This window comes from Crassostrea angulata, chromosome 7 (genome assembly GCF_025612915.1).
Source record: "Crassostrea angulata isolate pt1a10 chromosome 7, ASM2561291v2, whole genome shotgun sequence".
In the NCBI taxonomy this organism is placed as follows: domain Eukaryota; kingdom Metazoa; phylum Mollusca; class Bivalvia; order Ostreida; family Ostreidae; genus Magallana; species Magallana angulata.
In genome coordinates this window covers 48,323,051-48,349,671 of record NC_069117.1, presented here as the reverse complement: position 1 = coordinate 48,349,671, position 26,621 = coordinate 48,323,051, and the positions used below count along the sequence as shown (strand labels likewise).

At 33.4% G+C, this 26,621-nt stretch overlaps 2 protein-coding genes across 3 annotated transcripts; both read right to left on the bottom strand.

Moving 5' to 3' along the window:
• Window positions 1-1,979: 1,979 nt before the first annotated feature.
• Window positions 1,980-12,330, bottom strand: LOC128155441 (uncharacterized). Its single transcript, XM_052817142.1, has 8 exons — window positions 12,172-12,330; window positions 10,466-10,852; window positions 5,428-5,862; window positions 5,074-5,154; window positions 4,319-4,423; window positions 3,005-3,026; window positions 2,467-2,549; window positions 1,980-2,145 (listed from the first exon to the last, which is right to left on the bottom strand). The coding sequence occupies exons 1-8, from the start codon at window positions 12,233-12,235 to the stop codon at window positions 2,078-2,080; spliced, it is 1,245 nt and encodes a 414-aa protein (XP_052673102.1). The 5' UTR covers window positions 12,236-12,330; the 3' UTR covers window positions 1,980-2,077.
• A 358-nt stretch (window positions 12,331-12,688) lies between these two features.
• On the bottom strand, window positions 12,689-26,514 carry LOC128191955 (uncharacterized). 2 transcript variants are annotated; one of them, XM_052864341.1, is made up of 7 exons: window positions 26,341-26,514; window positions 19,477-19,632; window positions 17,765-17,867; window positions 17,327-17,420; window positions 16,415-16,481; window positions 16,188-16,254; window positions 12,689-15,998 (listed from the first exon to the last, which is right to left on the bottom strand). In XM_052864341.1, the coding sequence occupies exons 1-7, from the start codon at window positions 26,383-26,385 to the stop codon at window positions 14,995-14,997; spliced, it is 1,536 nt and encodes a 511-aa protein (XP_052720301.1). In that variant the 5' UTR covers window positions 26,386-26,514; the 3' UTR covers window positions 12,689-14,994. The 2 variants fall into 2 exon arrangements, with proteins under 2 accessions (XP_052720301.1, XP_052720302.1); XM_052864342.1 differs by lacking the exon at window positions 26,341-26,514 and adding an exon at window positions 20,426-23,413.
• Between the last annotated feature and the right edge of the window lie 107 nt (window positions 26,515-26,621).

Here is a 26,621-nt window from a genome sequence, read left to right as displayed (position 1 = left end):
TTGAACCCTAAAATCCAATAACTTCATAAAACATTAGTGACACAAAATGGGCGTGTCCTATAGCATTATTGGCTGCGCCGCGTTGTAATACATAGCATGTGCAACATAGAAAATTGGTGGTTTTAAAATAATGTTGTTTGAAAGTGTAGAAATTGGAAATTATATAAATATACGAGGGTTCTTCGGATATTATTGAGACAACACAAATATCTCTATTTCTAAGTGGCGAATTGTAATGAAAATTGGCATAAACATTGAAGAATGCTTAACAAATAATTACACAAAGTAATATTACAAAAAAATCATTAGTTCGTTTATGACAGTACATAAATAAGTCGGTGGTCGGGGTACCCGGCGCACGCACAAACTCGGAGTTAAAAAAAAAAACATCTTCTTTTTAAGTGTTGTTAGAACTACAATTTCTGATAAAAGAAAACCAAATTATGTATGTTAAATTTTGCTATTTATTGTAACTAACTTTTGTGTAAGTTTAGCCAGTGTTCGAGTTGAAATACGAAAAGATTACTAAAATATCAACCAAGCAATTAAAGACGTCAAGGCGGCGCAGCGAATATACATTTTAAAAATTGGTGTGAATCTCGGAAGACCTTTTGGACCAAGAAATTGCATAAAAACTATACGATGAAAAGGGGTCAAAAGCTTAAGTTAATCGGGGTTTAACTAGAATTAAAACAAAAGGACTAAATATCAACTACTTTTTTCGCAACACAAACTGATTTTAACAGTTCTAAGATTTGTACATAATGAGTGTAAGAGAAGTTTCAAAGTTAGTTGAATTTTGGGAAGAAATAACTAGATTTTAAAAAAAAAAAAAGTCAAGAATAGAAAGTATATGTAACTGTTGCCATTTTAAAATGAAAGGGAAGATGAAAAATGAAGAATAGTTCACGTTTTCCGTTCGTTTGAAAGGTGTTTATAACATAGGACCAAGGAAAAAACGCTAAAATGGCGTTGCGATGAGTTTGTGGTTGCGCCGGGTCATCGGATGTAGGCAACTTTGTTAGCTTACCAGGAAGAAACAAATGATGTCATTAACTTCAAAATTTTTACGTTAATAAAAGACATCCTGGTTTATTGTCTGATGAACTTTAAATGATTTATCTTTTTTTCTAAGGGAGTAAGAGTAAATGTCTCATTAATTTCCGAACAACCCTCGTAAATATTGAGGAATCATTATTTGACTATAATGAAGTGATAATTTCTGTCGTAGCGTGGTCAAATCTATCATAAACCCCGAAGGGCTTTACTGGAAATGACCACGCCCCGACCGAAATTATCACCTCATAATACTCAAAGAATGATTCCTTATTCCTTAATAAAAACTATTAAGTAAAATAATCGCGTTTGCATGAATATATGCAGATTCTCCTTCCTCTGGATTTAAGGCCTAATTTTCTTGCAAATATGGTTTCATTTTTTTTTTTATCAAATTCAAACACGATCGAATGACAAAAATGTCTTAAACAGCCTATTTAGATGTTAAGGTCGTTAAAAGAGAATAAAAAAATAACTGATCAAATGTGATGTTATCTGGAAATAGGTGTCGACTTGAAAATGGCTGGTAAGAAGCTGCAGCCCTGTACATAGCTCTAAGGTCCGTCATCCCTTTCCAGTGGAGCTACCGTTTTGCAGTTATAGCTCGTAAGGACTATGGCGAAATGACGAACGTTATCAATGCCAAGGCCCCCGAATCAACATCATGTCTAGAAATGTAGGATGAGTTGGATAATCATTTGGGCCCCGCATCCAACACGACGTCTATAGTTTTCACTAAATAAATTATTCAACTTATTTTGCATGGAAAAATTTGTGGGAAATCAATTTGACAGAATAATGACAATTTATCCCAATTACAGCTTGATTTTTCCGGATATGAATTTTACTTTAATAAGTTTTTACCACTTACTGTCTGCGTATATATACTATTTCATTTAATAAGTATAATGAATATTTCAACAAAAGCGGTAAAAATATATTTATTTGCATTATCATTCACAAAAATAGATGCGTAATACAACAAAAAAAGACATCTTTTACGCTGTCCACTGAGAGAGCGTCATGTTCTTGGCTCCCCTACGTCGGAGTACACTCTGTATTCAGAGTTGACGTAGTTCTGTGTGTATTCTGTAAAGAAACGTCAACGTGTGTTTTTCGAATGAATATACTACATTCTGTAGAGAAGTGTCATCTAAATATTCAACTTCAACCGATGGTTGTCAAATATAACACTGTGAAAAGCAAATTACAAAAGGATCTGAATAAATATATAAATGTATACCTGGAGGTTTTATATAAATGCACTTGTTATACAAGCGCCGACTACATTGGTCTTGCAAATGTTATATATTTCAAGTTTATATATCACTTCTCTGCGTTTTCGACGGTTCATGATGAAAAAAAAATTAACTAGAGTTATCTTCCTTGAACATTTGGTCCTTTACTTACCGTAAGAAGGCTGGCGGTCCAGAACCTCGTAACTGACCGGAGTTGAGCCCGCCGACACGTCACTCAGTGTCTGGTAGCGCTCCCTGCAACAAAGTGACAGTCAATATCAAGATGTAACAACATGTCTCAAATGCATGTTACTGCAAACAATTTTTATTGAAGTTTAAGGAAAAGCAAGATTAACGGCAACATTGTCATCACGAAGATTTCACGCCGTAAAACGGTCATTGAAAGTATTTCCATTGTGTTTAAAATCATCTACATGGGCTTTGTCGCAAAAATTCAACTTATAAGCACTAGATAATCGAAGAATAGTTAAAGTTGTCGCGAATAAATGTAATATTATGACAAGGTCGGGTATTGGATATCTCAAGCCGGCTATGTTTATTAAAAAGAATAGATATCAAACTATAGTGTAGATATCAAACTATAAGTAAATGTTGTGATCGAGTTTTAATCAAGTTTAGTATTATTTCACCACCAATTCAGAATGCGCAAAAAGTTTCATAATTCTACTAAAAAAGAACATTAACTTTACCTTTCCTTTAACGTTTCGTATTCTGAAAAAAGAAACAATCATTTGTCAATATTCATTTATCTGATTAAAATTCTTATTGATATTTATTTTCAAGCAATAACGAATACACTTATTTCTTAATTTTTCACACATTTTTATTTTTGACGAAATGTCATTCTTATAAGTAAAAGGTTATTCAAAAGAAAAAAAAAATAAATAAAAAATAAAACATTGACAAAAAGATAACGAAATCTAGGGTTTTCAAATATACATGTATATCTCACTTTCAGTACAATAATGTATTGCCTATACTAACATGTACGGTCACATTTTTTGAAAATTGACTTCAAAATTGCAAAGTACAAGTAACTGTAAACGAAGCAAGTTCAAAATTTACAGTTTTAATTGGGGGGGGGGGTGTAAAGTTGATATCTAGCTATGTATACAAAAGTTTTAGGAGGGTTGGATGGTAGTGCAAGGTCATTTTTAGACGATATTGATTATTAATCTCCTTAAAAAAGGACTCTCTTTCTCTCCATGTATATACTTTCAAATTTTAGCGATAAGATTTTTGGAATTTTTATTAATTAACATTACAGTTTATAGCTAAACAAACCATTTTTGAAAATTTAAGGTAGATCTGATGGTTAGATGGTTAATTTGTAGACCACCGAACATCTCTAAAATATTGTTTATGAAATTATTTATCTTCTATATTTATATATTTTTATAACTTTTTAAATACCCAAAGATGAAGAAAATAGATATAAAGAAAAATAATAATCATGAAAAGAGTTTTTCGTTCATTCATTAAAATATTTTATTATTTCTGCACGAGTTAGGTGACAATTGAAAATAAACTGACTAGTGACTTGTAGTAAATAAAATCAATCAAATTAAATTAATCGCATGCGACATACACAGCGTGTTGACATATTAAGCTACTCTACGAGCGTTTTACATAAATAACATTCGAAATCAGATTTAAGCAGATTTTTGTTGAAGCGCATCTCGCTAGCTAAAGACGCACATTGCAAACGGATGTAGTAAATATATACTAGTCTACAGTGCTATCTACAGTCATTTCTTTTAATTAATAAATAGTTATATTATCTCAAGCCATAGTCTGGGGCCGCACAGTCCTCTCCTACTCGCAAAGGGGGAGAGGTTCGTACATATTGTCCTAACATGTTTAAGACAGTAACATTTGGGCTTCTTGATGTGGAATACATGTATATTTTTAGGCATTTCCAAAGGTACAGTAGGAATATTATTATTTTTTCAAGAAAAATGCCTATACAATTTGAGCATTTCAGAACACTATTACTCTTATACCTGTTTTGATTTTCCTTGCTTTGATAAAGGCCATGCTAGCTAACGCCATGGCGCTGATCCCAATGATCAGAAGAACCACCCCGGAAGTCACCAGCGCTGTTGTACCTAAAGTTAAAAGAAAGAGGTACGGTTAGTTTTTCATACATTTATTATAAACCTATGTTACATTTTTAAAGGAAAAGACCACATGACAATCCAGAGAATATTATAGGAACTACTTTACATAAATTTTTCAGATCCGTTTTTTTTCGTGTTACAATTATTGCAAAATATTCTGGTATGTTGCCCTGGAAGCCATGTAATATTATATAAATAGTGCCTGTTTGGGAGGGTAACAGTTGAAATTGACACCCCGAGAAAACCATTGTCAACCGACGCGAAGCGAAGGTTGACAATGGTTTTCGAGGAGTGTCGATTTCAACTGTTATCCTCCCAAACAGGCACTATTTATTTTGTTATACTGAATGTCTTAATTTTTAAGAAAATTTTACTGCTTTTATAGGAATAACGTAAATTCTACAGCGAACCGTACGCGCATAATTTTCGCGCATGTAACAATTTTTAATGTTACCCGTTGCTATGTGTGTTGCTAACGCTGAGGGTAATAGAACGAATTATGAACTGCGTCTTAACCAATCAGATTTCAGTATTTAACATGAAAGTATAACAAATGTATAATGTTTGCCGTAATGGTACATGTATCATACAATACATTTAACTGTAATACATGTAATTGCAAGAACTGATGTAAATACCCGCTGCTGACGACTGTGAATCAGTCTGTATCACTTCTATGTCATCCTCGTTGCTTGGTTCACCGACTGATTCATCCGCATCTTAAAATCATACGTAAAAACTATAAACTATCGCCACATGTACTAAAAATCATGGGTGATTGTATTTGCTTGTATCAGCTGTGGACAAAGATATGTATCAATAACAGTAATAAGTGTAAGAATACTATTAAACAAACGTGCAACATTTTCAAGAAAGAATTATTTCATTTTGTGAACATGGAATTTCTTCAAATTCTTAGAAGATACAGTATTCTCAAAGCCATTCTATATGAGAATTACGCTGTAAGATTTGCTCGTTCTTTCACAGTTTACCTGACACTATAATGGTGAAAATAGATTCCATGTTGGATCTGGGTGAAGATTCGCAGTCCGCCGTGTCTGTGGAACAAGTTAGTTGTGTACCATTGTCAGCAGACGTTATCACAAACGGAAGGAGGCTTGTCGTCGCGAAGAAACAGGACTCTTCGGGGATCGACGAGTTGACCATTTCCAGGCGCTGAACAGACGCAAAGGCAAAGTTTCTGAAAGTGTCCTCTGATGGTCCACGCATGCACCAACGAATTGTTGGAGGAGGCAACGATTCTTTTGCCGTGCAGTTGAATATTGCAACAGACCCGATTCGCAGAACTGAATTATGGGAGGATCCAGCATTTCGGAGGGCGGTTGAAATGATTCCTAGGTTGTCATTTGTCATTTCCTCTCTCTGGACCGATGTCGCTGTTATAGGAAACACTCCAGAAGGATTCCCTGCCAGTATAACAAACATGTACAGTAAAAAATAGGACATTGAAATATCTATGCAAGTTATTTTGAAATGCTTTTTTGTTTATTTCGCAAAGAATATGGGTAAATAAGACAGATGGTGCAAATGCCTACTTCATTAATTGATACCATTCCAAATTTCAAATATTTTATGTACATGTAATCTAATGCGCTTTATAAAATACTGAAACAATGCAGACGCACAATTTTCAACTAAAATATCAGTTGGTTTGGTTTTTTTTCTCAAATACGAAACCCCCCCCCCCCCCGATAAATGTTCAAAATTCTGATGGTATCGAACTCTGGACTTCAAAAAGAACAAATCTATCTTGTGGCCCTGATATCACTAAGCCATTTACTCTACACCTGTTACACGTACAGTTGATGGAATATAAATGCTATTCATGTCCATCTCTTTGTTCACGGGTGTATGAATCTCTATAATTTTGCTGAAACTTTAAAATGCTCTTCCAATAAAATATTACAAAACAGTAAAAATAAAAGTATACTAGATACGATCTCGTTACGAGTAACGAGGAGGTCTTCCGTTCAATTTTTCAAACGATACCATTAAAATATCAATGAAATTTCAGAATTTCCACTCACATTTCACATACAGCACATTAAAGATTTAATGTTTTAATCCCCTAAAAATTCCCTATTACGTCATCAATGGGTGTGGCTATGAGTTTTACAAACTTATATTGTTACGATCAACAACTTTGCTTCTATAATGCATTAAAAAATCTTTATTGTTTTTAAGTTATTTGTAATAGAGTTTACGAGTGTCTTGGCCCCTTATTTAGGGGTCAGCCCCTTTTTCTTGATTTCTTTGAAACGGTCTTAAGAATACTAACATTTATTGTTCTTACACCCATCTAAAATTGTTGATCATTTTGAGACACAAATGATTGAATATTTTAGGGGCCAGCCCTATAGATCCTTAATGGGGACAGAAATTCGTGTTTTGATATTTGGAATCGATTTGAATAATTAATTTAAACATTTTCTCTTTTATGATGTCTTACAAAATATTTCTACTTCTCTAGTTATATTGCGTCAAAATTTAAGTTCTTTGGCCCTTAAAAATCCCTAATTACGTAATAAATCGGCGTGGTAATAATTTTTTCAAATAGATATTGGTACGATCAACAACTTTGCTTCTATAATGCATTACAAAATCTTTATCGTTTTTAAGGTATTTGTAATAGAGTTTAAGAGTGCCCTGGTCCCTAATTTAAGGGGCCAGTCCCTTTTTCTTGATTTCTATGAAAAGGTCTTAAGAATACTAACAATTTTTGTGCTTACACCTATCTAAAATTGTTGATCATTTTTGAGATACAAATGTTTGAATATTTTTTGGGCCAGCCCTCTAGATCCTTAATGGGGACAGAAATTCGTGTTTTGATAAGTGGAATCGATTCAAATCATTAATTCAAAAATTTTCTATTCTATGATATCTTACAAAATATTTCTACTTCTCTAGTTATATTGCGTCAAAGTTAAAGATCTTTGGCACTTAAAAATCCCTAATTACGTAATAAATGGGTGTGGCAATATTTTTTTCTAATAAATATTGGTACGATCAACAACTTTGCTTCTATAAAGCATTACAAAATCTTTATCGTTTTTAAGTTATTTGTAATAGAGTTTAAGAGTGCCCTGGCCCCTGATTCAAGGGGCCAGCCCCTTTTTCTTGATTTCTTTGAAAAGGTCTTAAGAATACTAACAATTTTTGTTCTTACACGTATTTAAAATTGTTGATCATTTTTGAGATACAAATGTTTAAATATTTTAGGGGCCAGCCCTCTAGATCCTTTATGGGGACAGAAATTCGTGGTTTGATAAGTGGAATCAATTTAAATTATTAATTCAAACATTTTTTCTTCTATGATGTCTAACAAAATATTTCTACTTTTTTAGTTATAATGCGTCGAAGTTTAAGTACTTTGGCCCCTAAAAATCCCTAATTACGTAATAAATCGGCGTGGTAATAATTTTTTCTAATAGATATTGGTACGATCAACACTTTTGCTTCTATAATGCATTACAAAATCTTTATCGTTTTTAAGTTATATGTAATAGAGTTTACGAGTGCCTTGGCCCCTAAAAAAAGGGGCCAGCCCCTTTTTCTTGATTTCGTTGGAAAGAACTTATGATTATCTACCACTTTTGTTTTATATATCTTAACAAAATATCAACTGATAAAAAGATACAGATCAAAATGTTTGAAATTTTTGAATGAAAATTCGTACTCAATTTTCGTGCCCAGGCGAGCTCCAAGAAATGGCGCCACTGGCGTAAAACAAAATAATAGTGCACAACTTCAGACTATAGACTACCTATCCTGAAAATTTCATAGTCATATCTCTGATAGTTTCTGAGATCAGCTCTGCACAAAATAGGTCATAAAAAACTACAAAATGGTCGATAAATCGGTACCGGAAGTGACGACAACAAAAATTTCAAAAACATATAAAATTCAGATGATGACTCATCATCTGTGAAAAAATGTTGAAAATCGGTCGAATAGTTTTCGAGAAATCGCGTGCACAAAATTTGGAAAAAAAAATAATAATAATAATAACTAGATACGATCTCGTTACGAGTAACGAGTAGGTCTTCCGTTCAATTTTTTAAACGATTCGATTAAAATATCTATGAAATTTCAAAATTCTCCCTCAACCACTTCCTTTTAGATAATGTATACGATTGTCAATATCCTTTAAAATGCTTAACAAAGAGTTTTGCTTTTTAACATACAGCACATTAAAGATTTAAGATTTTAGTCTCCTAAAATCTCTAAATACGTCATCAATGGGTTTGGAAATGAGTTTTACAAACTGATATTGCTGCGATCAACAACTTTGTTTTTATAATGCATTACAAAATCTTGATCATTTTTAACGTATGAGTAATAGAGTTTAGGAGTCTATTGGCCCCTAATTTTAGGGGCCAGCCCCTTTTTCTTGATTTTATACGAAAGGTCTCATGAATACTAACATTTTTGGTTTTTACATCCATCTAAAATTGATGTTTACTTTTGAGATACAAATGATTGAATATTTTAGGGGCCAGCCCTCAAGATCCTTAATGGGGACAGAAATTGGTAATTTGATAAGTATAATCAATTTAAATCATTTAATCAAACATTTTCTCCTCTTTGATGTCTAACAAAATATGTATACTTCTCTGGTTATTTTTCGTCAAAGTTTTAGTACTTTGGCCCCTAAAAATCCCTAATTACGTAATAAATGGGCGTGGCAATGAGTTTTTCGAATAGATATTGGTACGATCAACAACTTTGCTTTTATAATGCATTACAAAATCTTTATCGTTTTTAAGTTATTTGTAATAGAGTCAACGAGTGCCTTGGCCCCTAAAAAAAAGGGCCAGCCCCTTTTTCTTGATTTCTTTGAAAAGGTCTTAAGAATACAAACAATTTTTGTTCTTACACCCATGTAAAATTGTTGATCATTTTTGAGATACAAATGATTGAATATTTTAGGGGCCAGCCCTCTAGATCCTTAATGGGGACAGAAATTCGTCTTTTGATAAGTGGAATTAATTTAAATCATTTATTCAAACATTTTATCTTCTATGATGTCTAACAAAATATGTATACTTCTCTAGTTATTTTTCGTCAAAGTTTAAGTACTTTGGCCCCTAAAAATCCCTAATTACGTAATAAATGGGCGTGGCAATGATTTTTTCTAATAGATATTGGTATGATCAACAACTTTGCTTCTATAATGCATTACAAAATCTTTATCGTTTTTAAGTTATATGTAATAGAGTTTACGAGTGCCTTGGCCCCTAAAAAAAGGGGCCAGCCCCTTTTTATTGATTTTGTTGGAAAGAACTTATGATTATCTACCACTTTTGTTATATATATCTTAACAAAATATCAACTGCTAAAAAGATACAGATCAAAACGTTTGAAATTTTTGAATGAAAATTCGTACTCAATTTTCGTGCCCAGGCGAGCTCCAAGAAATGGCGCCACTGGCGTAAAACAAAATAATAGTGCACAACTTCAGACTATAGACTACCTATCCTGAAAAGTTCATAGTCATATCTCTGATAGTTTCTCAGATCAGCTCTGCACAAACTAGGTCATAAAAAACTACAAAATGGTCGATAAATCGGTACCGGAAGTGACGACAACAAAAATTTCAAAAACATATAAAATTTAGATGATGACTCATCATCTGTGAAAAAATGTTGAAAATCGGTCGAATAGTTTTCGAGAAATCGCGTGCACAAAATTTGGAAAAAAAAAAAAATAATAATAATAATAAGAAACAGTACGAAAACTATAAGGTCTTCCGTTGGAAACGGAAGACCTTAATAAGAAACAGTACGAAAACTATAAGGTCTTCCGTTGGAAACGGAAGACCTTAATAAGTATATTCGGTTATCACTTCAAGCTTTAGTTACATGAAATTGGTTCCTTTTCCGTTTACTTTAGAAATTGGTTCCTCTTCCTTTTAGTTTTCTTTTAATTAATTAAAATCGTGACAATATTTGGAGTTTTTGGTACGTAAACACTTAATCTTCTTGAAAACCAAACTATATTGTTACTTACGGAATACGGTAACTTTTCTAGAGGTTCCTAACGTTGTTTTGTCGAATTCCATTACACATGTATATTCCGCACTATCTACACAATTTGCCTCTGAAATCCGGATCTGCGCAAAGGATACATTTGCAAGCCCAAGGTGAGATTCAACCTCAGATCGCAGTCGTAGTGACTGGTTGCCCCATGTTAAAAGTTGTCCACCGTTTCTGTTTAGCGTGATTCCCAACAACGGCCTCGCCCTTTCGTCGTTGACCGTTTGAATAGAGAAAACATAGGCCGAGATGCTCCCAAAATCATTGTCTCTAACTCTGGGTCGACAATCGAGCACCAGAAGGTGGCCCATTGCAATTCTCCGAGGGGCTTTGAAGGAAACAGACAGGCTTTGCGAAGAACCTATCAATGAAACCTATAGGTAAAATACATGTATACGGTATATGTGCAAGAATATCATAATTTATTTGCTAAAAAGCCATTCGATTTTTAGACATAACAGATATAGAGGCTTTGACTAGCGTACACAAAAATTACATTCGACATTCATAAACTGTATATGATCAATACACAATTAATTTGTACAAATCTATGCATTAAAATGTATCTTCATGTTCAGGTGCAATCAAAAAGCCATCGATATACATCGCGATTTTTTTTATTTCATTCACGTAACAATGCAATATTAGAGAGGTTTAGCAAACCGACGTGTACGTGTAATTCGTACTTGTAAGCTACACGTACAAGTATGCGTACACATCGGTTTGCTACATGTAAAACTCTCTATTATAGTAATAAATGATCACAGCACTGACATTACTATACCGTATTTTGTGCTGCACATGTAAATGTAAATTTGCAGACCAAGCTTGAAAGAATACGACATTCTCCGGTAATATCATCGATATGCTTACAGTGCAGTAAATGATGCAGAATCAAAATTAAGGTATAGAATCCAATACTTTTATAGTTGCATTGAAAACAGATACATTTCTCTACAAACTGAACCCGTTTTTGTCAGATTGCTTTAATTGTTTAAACTTTAATCGTTTCATTATTTCTAATGATCTCTTTAATGGTTATCCTGCATTGTTTGCACCATATCACAAACGGCTACCGTTAAATCTTATGTTCTCACACACCTGAAAGAAATAAATCAGCTGCACGCTAGGGTCGCGAATGCCCCCTCCCCGTCTCTCCGCTATCACCTAACGGCAGATTAAAGCATCGTGTTGCAGCAGTAGTAATGATACTAAAAAGCATGTGCAAGTAATAAAGGCGAAATAGATTTGTTCATGGGGTGCAAGATTTGTTAGTTACTCCATTGACCGCACGCACCACAAATTGGAATCAGAATTAGGCCTCTAATATTAAATTCGAGTCATCGTGTATTTACACTGATACTTGGGTTTTTCTCTATAAAAGATAACAAAAAACGTTACAAACTTCAATGATATAAAAGAGATTTCCCTAATATTGACACCAATGGATGGGGTTATAATATAGAGAATAAATACGCTTAAGTACGTCATCCTGTCGATTAATCCATCACAAGTGGCATCATCGAGATATGTACTCAACGTGTTGGTTGTTGAAAGTAACAGTATGAATTATTAAACTCATGGCAATACAAAAAACCTGACAATTAAAAGACACTGGAAAGGCACCAGAAATTAAGGCACCTCATGCTTATAAGGTGCACATGGATAAAAGTGACTTACCTGGCGTAATACAGGTAGCGGTGACCATCACCATCAGTAGCAAAAGACGCCCCATTGTGCCCATGCTGTGGCAGACACTATACGCCGAGTTCTGCTACTTATAACATTGTCTCGCGTCTGACCGCCCGGAACTTAGTCAGGCTGCACCGGACACCGTCTCATCATCAAGCCCCCCTTTGATGCATCAACTGTATCTGAAGTGAGTTTTCCCCTTTTTCGTAATAACATGGAAATCATTTCGATAGACAGTACTTTTCATCTGTACACAAATTAACGTCATTCAATTATAATGTTTGTCTTAATAGTGGGTAGAGACGGGTATGAGTAATTCTTGTTCTAATACCACTGCATGTACCAGGCATGTGCACCTAACACTGTATGACGGGACGGTGAGGGGTGCAAATGACGTCACAGTAAAATAGAGGTACCATCGGCAAAACTTATTACATCCTTACATGTTTTATACCCCCCCCCCCTTTAATCCCACGTCTCCATTACTGAAGGTACAAAACAAAAGTGTAACAAATATTTATTATACTGGTATAACATTTATTAACAACTTGTACAACAGATTAAATAGTAAAGCAGTAACAAAAGTTCTGGAAACTGAATAATGATAACAATATATAACAGTATAGTTTGGTCCTTAAAATTAATCAAATAAAATTCAACATTCCCTTACAAAACCTAATATATTAACTCACGATGGTTGGTAATGACTCTAATTCATTTGTTAAAATTGTTCCTTTTCATAATTCCTTTTTATCAAAATTTGAAACAGGATGAAAAATCAAAGCATGTATGGTTTCAGCTGGTCCAAGTGAAATTTTCCACAGGAAATAAATATTTTTTCCTTTGATTCCTTGCCTTCTAACTACATGTATATTATTTGGATTTCCAATGAGTGACCATGACACATTTTATATTGAAAAAGATATCATTGTGCCAAAAAAGGGTTTCATTAATGTTTTACAATAAATATTTCTATAGGTTAAGGTTAAGGTCAAACCCAAAATGTTTGATAAGCAAAGAATATTAAACTTAATTAAAAAATGTGAATGAGCCATATCATTTTTCTTGTGCAAAATAGAGCTATATAATCATTTTTTTCATGGGAAAGATGGTTACGGAGAAATAGCGCTATACAACAGCGGTCTTTTGGGGGTGGAGGAAACTCTGCCCAGGTACAAAACTGGTCGCTACTCTCGCATTCCCCTCAAGATCCGCGGATAAATATAGTTAACTTAAAACTTGTGGTAAAGATATAGACCTAACAGGATATTCAATCCTGTTTTGTGGGACCCCCCCTCCCCAAATTGTGTTATTTTCACACAGAAAACGGGAATCAAAGAACCGAAACTCTGCATTAACAACAGTTTCAAATAAGGTAACAGCTTTCATTCCCAACACAAAACGCATCCTTACACCCACAATGCGGTGAGCATTTCTGAACAAATCTACAGTAAATGACATACCAAACAAATTCACTCTTAAAAGAGTACAAAATAAAGTGAATCACATTGTATATTAGCACTAATAGAAATGGATAAACGATCAATCTAATTGATACATCAAAGAGTTTTGTAACAAAAGATGAACAACAATTTTGCAATAGAGAGCTCCCGCTAACAGCACCGTAAAACCAATGATCGTTTTAAACTTTTGCTTTACACTTTTATTTGAATTCATTCATTCATTCACATTAATAAACAAAAAAAACGACGGCAGTAAACATCCTTAAAGCACTGTAAATATTTGGAAAAATTAATTACAGGAAGCAATATAAATAAATAGCACTAATTGTTGGGACAAAATGTGGGATAATAAATAAATGTATTAACATCTAAAACATCCTGTCACAAAACATGAACCAGGCCTGTTCAACTTTTGGAAATTAACTGACATCCATATGATCTTGGCATTGTCTGATTTATGATTTATGGATAAATAAAGATAATCTCTCTTAATATGTCTCCAATTCACTGTATTATCACAACATTTTGAAAAAATTTAAAGAATTACATTTAAATTGTGTATTTCAAAGTGCGACACATGCAAAAACGAGTGAATTTTGGTCCCTTTACACCAAGAAGATAAATGATGTACTTGTAAGAAATGTGGGATAGTTTGAAATGTTTGTTGTTTTCTATACTAAGTGTCACTTTATAACACTTCCTCTGTGAATACTTGACAATTGAGGGACTGAACATGTATTACTTCCTGTGAATTGACTGTTTTAAAATGAGTTCAATTCTAGGCTTCCTTATTACCTTCGCTGATAAACACCAAATAAATAAATAGCATTTAATAAAACTGACACATTTATATCTACACGTTACAAAAACAATAATTTGAAATGCAATGAACGCTCCTTTGACAGTGACCAGCACTATAGGGAAATATAACATACTAATTCTATATCATTCTTTACAATACGCCAACAATCACATCCTTATCAAACACTCTACCATTCTTTACCAGGTAGTTAGAAAAAAAATTGTTGTTGTTGAAAAATGACTCATGTGAACAACCTTTAACACAATAACAACCAATTTACAAAATAGAAAACAATATTGATGAATGCTGAGCACCAGTTTATCTGAACGCTGACTTCAAGGTATCTGGCAGGGGTGGGGTGGTAGTTTTAATGGTGGGGGAATCAAAGCTTTAAGCTATATATACCATAAAGAGATACCGTAATATGTCTTAAATTCGAATAGCAATGAAATCATTTTACAAAGTTCATATCTTAATAAGCTAAATTTCATAAATTTGTTTAAAAAACTATATGCATTAGTATACATATATTTTCAAGTTATAAAATCAAAGTTTAGTTTTCTCATCATCCAGATTGATAACAACAGCTCCCTCTGTCCAGAAAGGGAAATCCCAATTTGCATCATCAGGGGTTTCTTCTGACTTGGCGTTGGGTGATTCCTGTTGTTCTACCTGACCGGCAGGTAGACAACAAGCACCATCAGTCTCATCCACATGTTCACTGTCATTTGACTGTTCAGGAACATCAGATCCATGGATCTGATCTGGATTGAGTGAAGTCAGATTTTCATTAGTACTAGTATTACATGAGCTCTGCTCCAATTCATCTGGATTTGAAAGAGAAAGATTTTCATTATCGAGGTCAGGTTTTGCTGAGTACTGTTCTAGACTGTTAGATGCGCAGATCTGATCTGAATTAGTTGGAGTCATTTCATCTCTTTCATCCGATTCATGTGAACATCCCTCTACTTCATTAGCTCCACTTATTTCCTCAGGATCGGACTTCGATGAAGAGTTAATATTCTGGATACATATGGAATCTAAACAACTTGTTGTATCCTGAACTGGAGTAGAAATGTCTGACTCATCAGCTAAAGTCATACTGGATTCAGAAATCTCCCTTACTTTACAAAACTGACAAATGCTGTCCTCTATACACTCACAGACAGGTGCCACTAATGTTCCCCGCCTCTCTCTCACTTCAACGAACGGTTTCTCTCGCTCAATCACAGTATTTTTCCTCTCTAAGTGGGGAACCTCATCGTACGAATATCCCGAGTCTCCATCGGAATCATCTGCGAAACTCACATCAGCGAACATTTCGCCATCATCGGTACAGTCACTCTGATCATCACTGAAGCTCTTCGATGTCGGGGAGGATGAATTGGAGGTGTTGAGGTGAAGAGTGACGGTGTTTGGAAGGTTATAAATGGTGCTGCTGTTGAGCGTTAGGATGCTGATTCTGTCCAGACTTGAATCGCTAGACCTATTGCTGTAAATACTCTGTCTGGAGTGATCAAATCTCTCTAGGCCCCGCATAGTGCAAAGCCCTGGAAAATGAAAACCATGCAATATACTAAGTTCCACAGAACTAAGCTTTTATAAAACTCTTGATGAATCATTTTATGCTTCTAAAATTATCTTATATATTGAGGTGTCTATACCATAAAACTCCTGAATTTAACTGATTACTGGGTTACTTTACATCTAAATAATACATGTAAAACAAAACAGCATACCATCTAAGAGTTCTCTCTCCTTCATCTCTACATTCCTGAGCTCTTTAATCTTGTCACTGAGCAGTTTCTGTCAAACAAAAATCACAGGCTTGTAATAACAAGAATTGAAAGAAAAAATGTGTGTTTTAGCTCTTTATTTATCGATAATAGTATGGTAATCATAATGTCTAATTTAATCGCTCTTCATTTAATAGTAATCAATCAAGAACAGCACTTTGGCTGCTTACCTTTAATTTGATCAGTCTGTCATGAAGTTCAACCTTTTTACAACAGTCCACAAATAGCACAACCATTCTACAGAAAGAGAAAGTGAATACAAGTTATAACTAAAGTATATCTTCTGTGGTTTCATCAGTATTCGTTGAATATCAATTTTTGTGGATTTCATAGTTGATTTGATCCACAAAATTAAAAGTTCATTGCAGTGCAAATTATAACAACATATACCATGCTGTATTACAAAATCCACGGAAATTGATGGTCACGAATATTGATGAAATCACAGTAATAATTTGATCTAAAAATCATGGTCTTGATATTATTTGCTTTAAGAACGACAATCTACGTTCAATACACCCCTAACCCTGGCTTATAAATGTTCTAATGCCTGCGAAGGTCATTGTACGTACTGCTTTAATTGATCTGTAGGTCATGGCCTATTGACACATAATGTATTTTCTCACCAAATTACTGAACAGTGAAATCTGTAGTACACGGAGGATTGTCTAAAGTAACTAACAATCATTGAGAGAGAAGATATACACGAACATAGTCCGATAAACACTATAGCTATCAAAATCAATGGAATGCTAGATATACATGTAGGGACTTATACCATGGTTGTAACGAGTGGGGAAATGGACTGCATTGTAAATTGTTTTTTTATGTATTGTGTTGTTTTTTTTTAAAATTCTGTGTTGAATACTACCGGAAAAATTAATTTTCCTTGAAATTAATTAGACAAGGAACACACTATAGTATATGGAAGGTATTTCTTCCTTCAGTTTTGTTATTGATAAAGACCCACAAGAAAAATACAGAGAAGATAAAAGATAGGCAGGAAAAAAAATAAATGTATCATATTCTAATATCATAAATCACCAAAATATGAGTACTACGTGATAAATATGGTCATTTACCTCGCCTCTTCTTTACAGGACTGGATAACGGACACCAACTCCTGATGGGTGGCAAACTCAACACTCTTCCCATTCACTGACAGAATTATGTCCCCTGAAAAAATCCAATAAAGATGCAGATGTAAAGGATGGAGACTTGATCTTTCAGAGAGAGAGAGAAAGAAAGAGAGATAGAGAGAATGAATGAATGAGGGAGAGAAAGGGAGAGAGAAAAAGAGTGTGATCAAGATAACTGTACATACAAAAGTACCAATATACAATGTACCGGTAATTCTCATTGTTCCATTCAGGTAATTTAATTAAGAATTTGGAGTACTTATGAATTAAATTCCTTTTTAATTAAATTGTGATTGCAACACAGCTATTAATAAAATTTAATATATGATGGAGTAATTTCTTTTGTGATCTACATTTCAAAAAGGATCAAAATTTAATTACCTCTTCTCATGCCTGCAATGCTTGCTGGTCCATTTAAATCAACATAATCTACGTATGTATAAACCTCTATTTCTCCGGTTTTCTTGTTTTTAAATCCATATGTCTGCAAAATGGAACATTTATTATTAAATCTTATGTTGCTGTTTTGCAATATCCATAAACCAAACTTGCTGCAATGCAGATCTGGTAACTGTTTAACAACAAATGTTCCGGTGAAAGTGAGCTAAGGTACACACGATTATAACTTATAGAACAGCTGTTACAGCAGGCAATGGAGAGCTATGCTCTTCTGATTTGAAAATTAAAGTTATCTTTATGAACATGTTTATATAAGTTGTTTTGGGTAATGATATGCAGAATTTAAATATTATTACTTTTAAGGACTATACTTCAATTCAGTGTAGCATGTGTAATGTACTTATAGCATGTAAACTGCTATTTTCACAATGATCAAACCAATAATCTTAGAATGCAGTCAAAGATGATTTCTAGAAATTGATAGGTATACCATTTAATTTTGGGCTCACCATATTTTTAACAATTTCACAGTTTTAAACTACATATGTATAATTTTTGAACATGTTCATATTCACCACTGCAATAAGTGAAAATTAAAAACCCTTAAAAAATTTATTATTATTATACAAATTGTATGATACTTTCTTTCAACATTTCATGAAGTAACAAAATAACACTACTCTAAATAATAAAATAACAAATATGAGGTCTGAGTATATGACACCCAATCATTAGTTAAAACCCCTAAAAATCTAACATTTCTAGTAAGAGGGACTACAGTTTATATAGTTTACTGCGTTGTTTTTAAAATCAGGTTTTTACACCTCCCATTTTGGAGTTTTGCTCTTGGTAGTGCAATTGTAAATTTTTTTGGAAAATTGTCAGAAAATTAGCAGGTTTGCTAACAATAGACTTCTCTTACAGGTAAGTTGTTAACACAGACTGCTTGCACACTATCTTAGAACACTGTCTTTTCTCAAGCATTATAATGTGATGTTCAACACGTATCTGCACTGTTTCCCTTGATGTTCATATCCGAGTTAACAAGTCTTAATTGTCGTTAATTGCCTTTTTATGTTTGCAAGATGTCATTCTGTGCATAAATGGATGAAACCAAACTTCATTCAAAAGATATAATAAATTGTAAGTGTGACCTTACTGAAAGTTAACAAGCCTTTTTTCAACGTTTGCTTTCAATATATATCTACAAGTTCACCATTACATCAATCACATTGTATGAATGGTGAAAGCTGCATCTATTTCTGCTCTCAATGAAGTTTATTGTCAGTGCAGCTTCCTACCATGCACAATGTCTACATCATAATTATGACAATTATATATTTTTATTTAAAACAACACAGACCAGATGCATTGTTTTTGTTCCTTGTGTGTAAATGCATGAGCACATAATGTACAGAAAATATGCAGCAAGTGATGCATTGAACTATATAAAGATCTGTCATCTTAAACCCTTCTGGAAAAAAACCCCTCCATAAAACAAAGAAAATCAAGTCTTAATCTTTCTTTACATGCTTACAATATACCAATTGATATATTCTTTGTTGCAATATTTAAAGCCAAAATACATCTACACAAATATAATTTATCTCAAATGCTTCCCCCTTGTTAATTATAATTCTTCTCTTTCTGAGCCTTTTCTACATAATACTATATACTGTACAACTAAGCCTAACCTGAATGGTGAATCCCCAGGATTCATTTTTCTTCATCAGGCGGATGGTTCGTCTTTTTCGATAATCCAGAGGGTCCGAAGGAATGTTTCGATCTGCCTCCAAATGGTCCAACTCCGGCCCAATAGAGGACACAGGTTTAAGCATTTGCAGCGCCTTCTGAAAACATTATGCAATCTTAAATTATCATTAATATATACATGTATATTGAGTACACCTTCTTTTTAATATCCTATAGAATAATCTTAAAGGGACTTGGACATGATTTGAGATCAAAAATTTAATTTTTATTTTTTATGTATAAAATGGTTTATTGGTGCATTTTAAATGATTGACCAAAATAATGAATGTTAAAGTCAAGTTACAATCGAGATACAGAGGTAAAAATCGATTGTTATGTAAACATAGCTCGAGTCTTATAGTTGTTTACAAAAAATGTAATGTGAGAATTACCATTTCTTAGGCAAAATGACATGTAAAAAACAATTGAAACTAATTCAATATCTTCTTAAATACTATTATCACAAAAGAAAGATACATTTGATTGAAACTTACACCAATACAACACATATGTAAAAATTGACAATATTCGAGCTTTGTTTACAAAACAAAGAATTATGAACTCTGTATCTTGCTTATAACTTGATATTTGACTTTCAAATTTTGACATAGCATTATAAATTTCTATATTTATCAGTATAAACATTGAAAATGGAAAAATAAAATTTGAAAATTTAAGGTCAAATCGTGTCCAAGTCCCTTTAATACTGCACTCTACACCAGAAAGAAAGTCCTTTTTACAACAACAGATTTATTACAGTGTTCTTAAACATTACCAACTAAAGGTAAATTTATAAAAACGCTTCAGTTGTATTCTTTGCAATGTACATCCACTGGCTGGTACCCAGAGATACCAAGTGTGTACATGCATCTCTTAAATCAGATGTCTTACCTTGCTATCCAAACATAATTCACCCATGTTACAACACTTGCAGGTAGGTATATATATATATATATATATATATACCGGTATGTGTTTAAATTTTATCAAAACTTAAACACTGCAAACAATCGGAGCAACTGATAAATTTACAGTACAGTTTGGTATATTGACAAAGTATCTCGGGCCAGGAACTTGTTGTTAATGACTTACAGGACAAGGAAAGATTTGGTTTCAGTTTGAGCCACTGAGTACCCTTGACACTGTTTGAAGTACTTCTGTTGCAAGCAGACTGGGCCTACCCTAAGGGGACCAGTAACTGTCTTGACACTTTATCAACTGGAAATGGGATTACCGTAAGTGGACTTTAAGCCGAGAATGAGGCAAGAAGTGGCTGCCTTAATGGAGATACACAAGTCAATATGTAGTCTGTAATTGCTGTTTGTGGCTGAAGTGGTCATTGTTTAATTATTCATCTACGTCATGGAACTGTTCAAGGCAGTCAGAGCAAAAACAGCTGATGCTTGGAGCCTAGTACTTGAAGACACAATCTTCACTCTGCAGTTGTAGCAGTTATGAAAACCCTTATGCATGTACAAAACTAGAACATGTATACATGGATATCTGATGCATGTGTACTTCTGCAGCAATTTACCAATGAACTTATTCATTCCAAATTCTTTCATTTGACAAAGCTCAAATTAATTTTTGTAGGTTAGAATGCTAGTTACATGTATACTAGTGCTCATTCATTATTGGCCAATGCTTTACAATTAATTTAGGATTAAGAAGACAATTAGAGACAGCTAAAGAGATTTTGGCAGAAGAAATGTATCCTGTCAGCAAGCTTTGATGTCACATTGAAAGGAATTGGAAACCTAGCTCAGTTGTCATGACTGGTCAGACAAGCAATATTGACACATTAGAACATGCATACACACTGCTACAGGAAAGATTTAATCTCCTCATGACAAAACAAAGATAATAAGTCTTACATGCATACAGATATTAAAGACCATGGTCATTTCCCCTTCTGCCTTAAGTTGAAGTCAATCAAGTTCAAATTTCTATAGGACATACATTTTAACAACAGTGATATTTACATCTCAGACGTATGTCAAAAAACTTGTGCCTTCAAGCTAAAAAATGTCAACATCTTCAAGTTAGACAGCTTAATCTGATATCTGATTACGAAAAAGGGGCTTATTTTCAAAATGTATCACTATTTTTAAGAATAGGCTTATTTCTAAGTAAAAATAGAAAAAAGAAGATATATTTGTACAATCCCAGCATGTTATATGGTACGTAACAGCTGGAACATTAGGATGACACTGCCGGAGACGGTTTAGCTATTCATTGTTTTCAGTATGTTCTTATCAAAATTAAAACAGAAATAGAGAAATTAAAATATTTTTCTTTTGTATCCAATGTGGACTTCTACTTATAAAATACTTTTTTCTTTTTCTTGAAATAAGGTTACCTAGTGAGAGTGTTTTGTCAAAGCAGCTACAAGTACTTAACAATACAAATAACAGATTATTTTCTATAGATTAAAAATAAGGTTTCATTCTATTTCCGCCTCCTCTCGCACAATGATTAAAAAAAAAAAACTGCAACTCAACAAGTTTTCACTGAATAAAAAATCAGCTTCTCTGAGCCAATGTTTTCAACACTGCTTACTGGACAGTCTATGTTATGCCTTTTTTACATGTATACAACAGACATTATTACATGTATCAAATAATGTGAAGAAATTTTTACAGTACAATATAAATATCTGTGTATTAACACTAGTACTTTGAAAAAAAAATATACATCAAAGGGAAGGGTAATAAAAATGATGCATGTTTATGGGCTGTTGCAAATTCAAATCTTTTTTGTCTTGTGTACGTTCCGAGAAATCTTGAGATTAAAATATCATACATTACACATACCCATCTGCTGAGAGCTGGCATTGTGAAGGTGCAATGTCATGGTACATAAAGAAATGACATTGACAGAACAAGTACAATATAGCTTATCCTCTCTTTAATCTCCCATAAAGCTATTCTGCGTGTAAAACTTAAAAATATGGGTCACTTCATAGTGTAACCATATGAAACACCTTCTGCTTCCCCTCCTCTCCCCTACATAGAGTGACAAAATAAAATTTGTCAAAACACTATTTAGAAGCATCTTTGCTAGCAATTAATAGCTTTCTCTGAGGAGGTGAGAGAAAAGCAGGTCATCAGCCTTGAAAGTGCATAGACAGCAAAGATTCATAGCTATAGATAGAGAGGAAAAGCACAACACCCTTTTTAATCTAAATTTCTAAAGAGTGTAATTGCTTACTCAAATAATTTTGCATAAAGCCCGATCAGGAAAAACACATAGCTCTGATTATTTTCCATGGAGATCATGGCTAATTAATATAACGGAAATAAAATTGACATAAACAAATATTAATTGATTATCCGCCATAAGAGTGCGTACAAGTTTTCTGGAAATGTCAGAAACATAAAACCCGTCTCCAGTAGACCGATTGACTCTAATCATATACCACGTACATCAGAAAACCCTCGTCATTTACAAAGAAATTGATGATACTTGTGGCTTGTCCTTGCTGCGTTATGCATCAACAGGTCAGCCATTACACCGATTATCTCTCTAATTTGTCAGAAAGGGCTATGAGCATTTGACGAGAAAACGACAACAATAGTTTTGCATAACAACACCTTTGAATTTGTTAATCATATTGACTCACCATATTATATAGAAAGATATAGAAAAAACAATAGAAAAGGAAATAAATGCAGTAAATCGTGTGATCTTAATTATGGACATAATTATGAATATTTGGTCGATTTGATAAATCACATACAAATATATTACGTGTCATTCTCTCTTTGCAAACAATATCATTGATTTCATATCATAAAATATAATACTGATGTTTAACTGCCTCTAAATAAGGACAAAATCATAGTTCTTCTTATGCTCTTTTATTTAAGAGTAAAAATGCAAAAGATTCCATTCTATATTCTACATGTACATAGATGAAAAATATCAATAATCTACTTGGAAGCATCACATCATTTAAAGGTACATTTTTAAATGAGCTTCTTTAAGATCTTTAAAAATCCCAGTTTACCTCCCTTGAAATGTGTACATAGTATCTTTTATCACGCTTATTGACTGTTGATAGTGTAATTTTTGTACTTTTTAAATCTTATTATCAAGGCCCAAGATAAATTGTATGTTACTTTATCAATAGCATTTGCAATTATAATGATTACTTTTAAATTTGATTCCATTTTTGGGGAAAGGGGGGGGGGGGGGTATTGGTGTCTTTTGCAATAATATACAGGGTTATCATTGGTTGTTTAAACTTTGTCTCAGACTGTCCACATACCTACCCTACAGTTCTGGATCAAACCACCCACTGTCTGACCCTCTCAGTTCCTAGCACTATTTCCATATGTAAACAGTCAAATTCATTTTGGCTCCGCATATCATTAATATATTAGTATGTTACTAAATCATTGTAGTCCCTTAGGTCAGTGAACAGATTATGCAGTTATCTCTGCAAGTCCTAAACTGGCACAGTATGGTATTAAGTGTCAGTCTCAGCTTTTGGTCATTCATAATACATATACCAGGTATAAACCAGCTAGTTGCAATTACCGAGTTCAAACATCTTATTCCAGGGGCATATATACTAGGTCAGCTCCATTTAAATGTCTGTATCTATATATACCTGTTTATATATGTTAGTCTGACAGAAATCAGTATCTTGAGTGACTACTGGGATAAGTGACCTTGAGTGACCTGTGGATTGATTGGAGAGTGTATATTGATTAAGGGCCTGGCAGGGGTTCCAAGTGTACTGATACTGGAGGCATGCCAAAACCGAAACACTTTCCATGTATCATGCTGATATATTTGATTTTATAATTATCAAATTTAAATGCTGAGGTTTGCTGACAGTGCGCTACAAAACCATTTACCATCTTCATTCAAATAAATCTACTCCTTGGCTTATATTATTTAGCCTACTGAATATCTGTTTACCAATAAAGGAAGTTTTAATTTGAAGGGGAAAAAAGTACACAATTCAGATTAGATAATACAAGTATAATATAAACCTAGAGTAAATATCATGTCATAGACTTCAATATCAATGTTTGAAGTAACACACATTTACACAGCCTGAGCTCTCTATATAAATAGAAGGGTCATTCTTCTACGAAGTAAAAAAGAAATGTTACCAGTTGTCAAACACAAAAATATACTTAAAATTGGCATGCTTTCACAAAAAGCATTGTAAACACTTATCTCTCTAACTCTCTCCTTGATCGTATTAAACAAAAAGTTAACCATTGAGGCATTAGAAGTTAACACCACAGTTCAAAGCCATCATTTTGCTTGTTCCCCCCAAGAAAGTAAAAAAAAATTACCATTTATCGACAGGAAGATATAATCTACTGGCTTACAGCATTTAATCATAAGACTATTTAAAATCAGGAACCTATACTTACAGGATGTAAACTATACTTGAAGAACATGATTAACATTTTTAAAGCTTTTATATGTCTCCTGGTCTTTGTATCCTAAAGAAAATCAAATTGACTCTAATACTACTGCATATGTATGTATAGAACTGGTTTTGATTTCTAAATCCTTGGCTAATTGATATTATAATAGAATTTCAGTGAATACTAAAGATTCTCTTTTATTCTTAATATTACACTTGAATATGCCTTTTCTTGAACCCAGTTTCTACTCTCTCTCTCTCTCTCTGATCTACAAACATATATTTCATTTGATTTCTCATTTCAATGAATCCAGGTCTTACCCCCACCTCTCTCTCTATGTCTTGCTCTGTCTCTCTATCCTCTGTCTTTCAGTCTCTTTCTCTCCCCCTCTCTCTCTCTCTTGATTTTTAGACCTATAAACATTTATTGCATTTGATTTCTCATTTCCTTGAATGTAGGTCCTACCCTGTATAGAATGTTCTATCGTTAATAAAAATTACAGATGTCCTATGGACCCGGTTGAGCATAGCCTGGTCACTGTAAGATTATTGTTTCTAGTCCTACCCCTCCTCTCTCTGTGTGGTTCTGTCTGTCTGTCTGTCTGTCTCTCTCTCTCTCCTTACATCAGATAATATAATATAAATGAATAAGATCAAATAATGACAAATATACAAATAGTACATGTACCTGACAGAGATAAACCTCAGAAAATTAATTATTCATGAACCCCACAGCAGGGGAAGAACCGAATTGACTGAAAGACTGACAACCATTCAACTGACAACCATGCAGAGTAACTATACTAGTATATAGTAGATAAAAGCTTAAATTGTGTAAGCTGAGTCAAGTTATACTTTAAATTTCAATTATTTGTTTCTTGCAAATTATTAAGTATTCAGGACTGTGAAATGTTTTAATCATTACTTTGATTTAAGAATGCACAATTAACAAATAAAAATTTCTATTCAGGACTATGTTTGCATTCATCTACCATATGAATATATTTATTATCCAGAATGTAAGAATGATTTTTGTTTTTTATCTTAAAATTCGAGCAATAACCTCTCCAGATGTGTACATTTTGTACACTACTGTAAAATCCCTGTACCGTACAGTGTCAAGGTAAAGGATTTGTGTATTACTCTCGATACACAAACATAAAGCATAGACCTTCTTATATATGTGATATACGCCCCCTTGCCAGTGGGTATCAGATGACAGCGGTACACTATTGTTGTAAATAAGTGAAACTGAGCAAGAGTTTCGTTTTAAATTTTAATAGCATTCAAAATATGTAATATAAACTATTTTTGGGGGAAAATAAACACTTTAAAATTGCATTAAGATATTAAATGGAAAAAATTACTTTAAACAATGTAAAAATATTTTTCTCGGTAAAAAATAAAAACCTACCTTTTTCTTCACAACTGGTTGTATTTCCAAAGTTTTCAAATCCATTGCATTTTCATTTCGAAATCATATGTGCTATACCTTTCATATCTACACTGTGTCAACTCCTCGTAATGACCGATTGTGATCAGAGCGCGCCGGCGTGTAAGGTGTCAACATTTCTGACCTTTGACCTAATGTTTAATCGCTTAAGTGCTTGCAAATAACAAATTTCTGAGTTGAAATATGCCTCATCAAGCATACGAAATAAACACGCAATAATTATTCTGTAAATAAGTGAAAAT

Coding starts and splice junctions, on each gene's coding strand:
- LOC128155441 (XM_052817142.1), bottom strand. CDS start 12,235: ATGGGCACAATGGGGCGTCTTTTGCTACTGATGGTGATGGTCACCGCT. Junction 5,155..5,427: donor TTTCACCATTATAGTGTCAG/GTAAACTGTGAA, acceptor TATGATTTTAAG/ATGCGGATGAATCAGTCGGT. Junction 4,424..5,073: donor TTCACAGTCGTCAGCAGCGG/GTATTTACATCA, acceptor TTTTAACTTTAG/GTACAACAGCGCTGGTGACT.
- LOC128191955 (XM_052864341.1), bottom strand. CDS start 26,385: ATGGATTTGAAAACTTTGGAAATACAACCAGTTGTGAAGAAAAAG. Junction 16,482..17,326: donor TCCTGTAAAGAAGAGGCGAG/GTAAATGACCAT, acceptor CTCTTTCTGTAG/AATGGTTGTGCTATTTGTGG. Junction 15,999..16,187: donor GGAGAGAGAACTCTTAGATG/GTATGCTGTTTT, acceptor TTCATTTTCCAG/GGCTTTGCACTATGCGGGGC.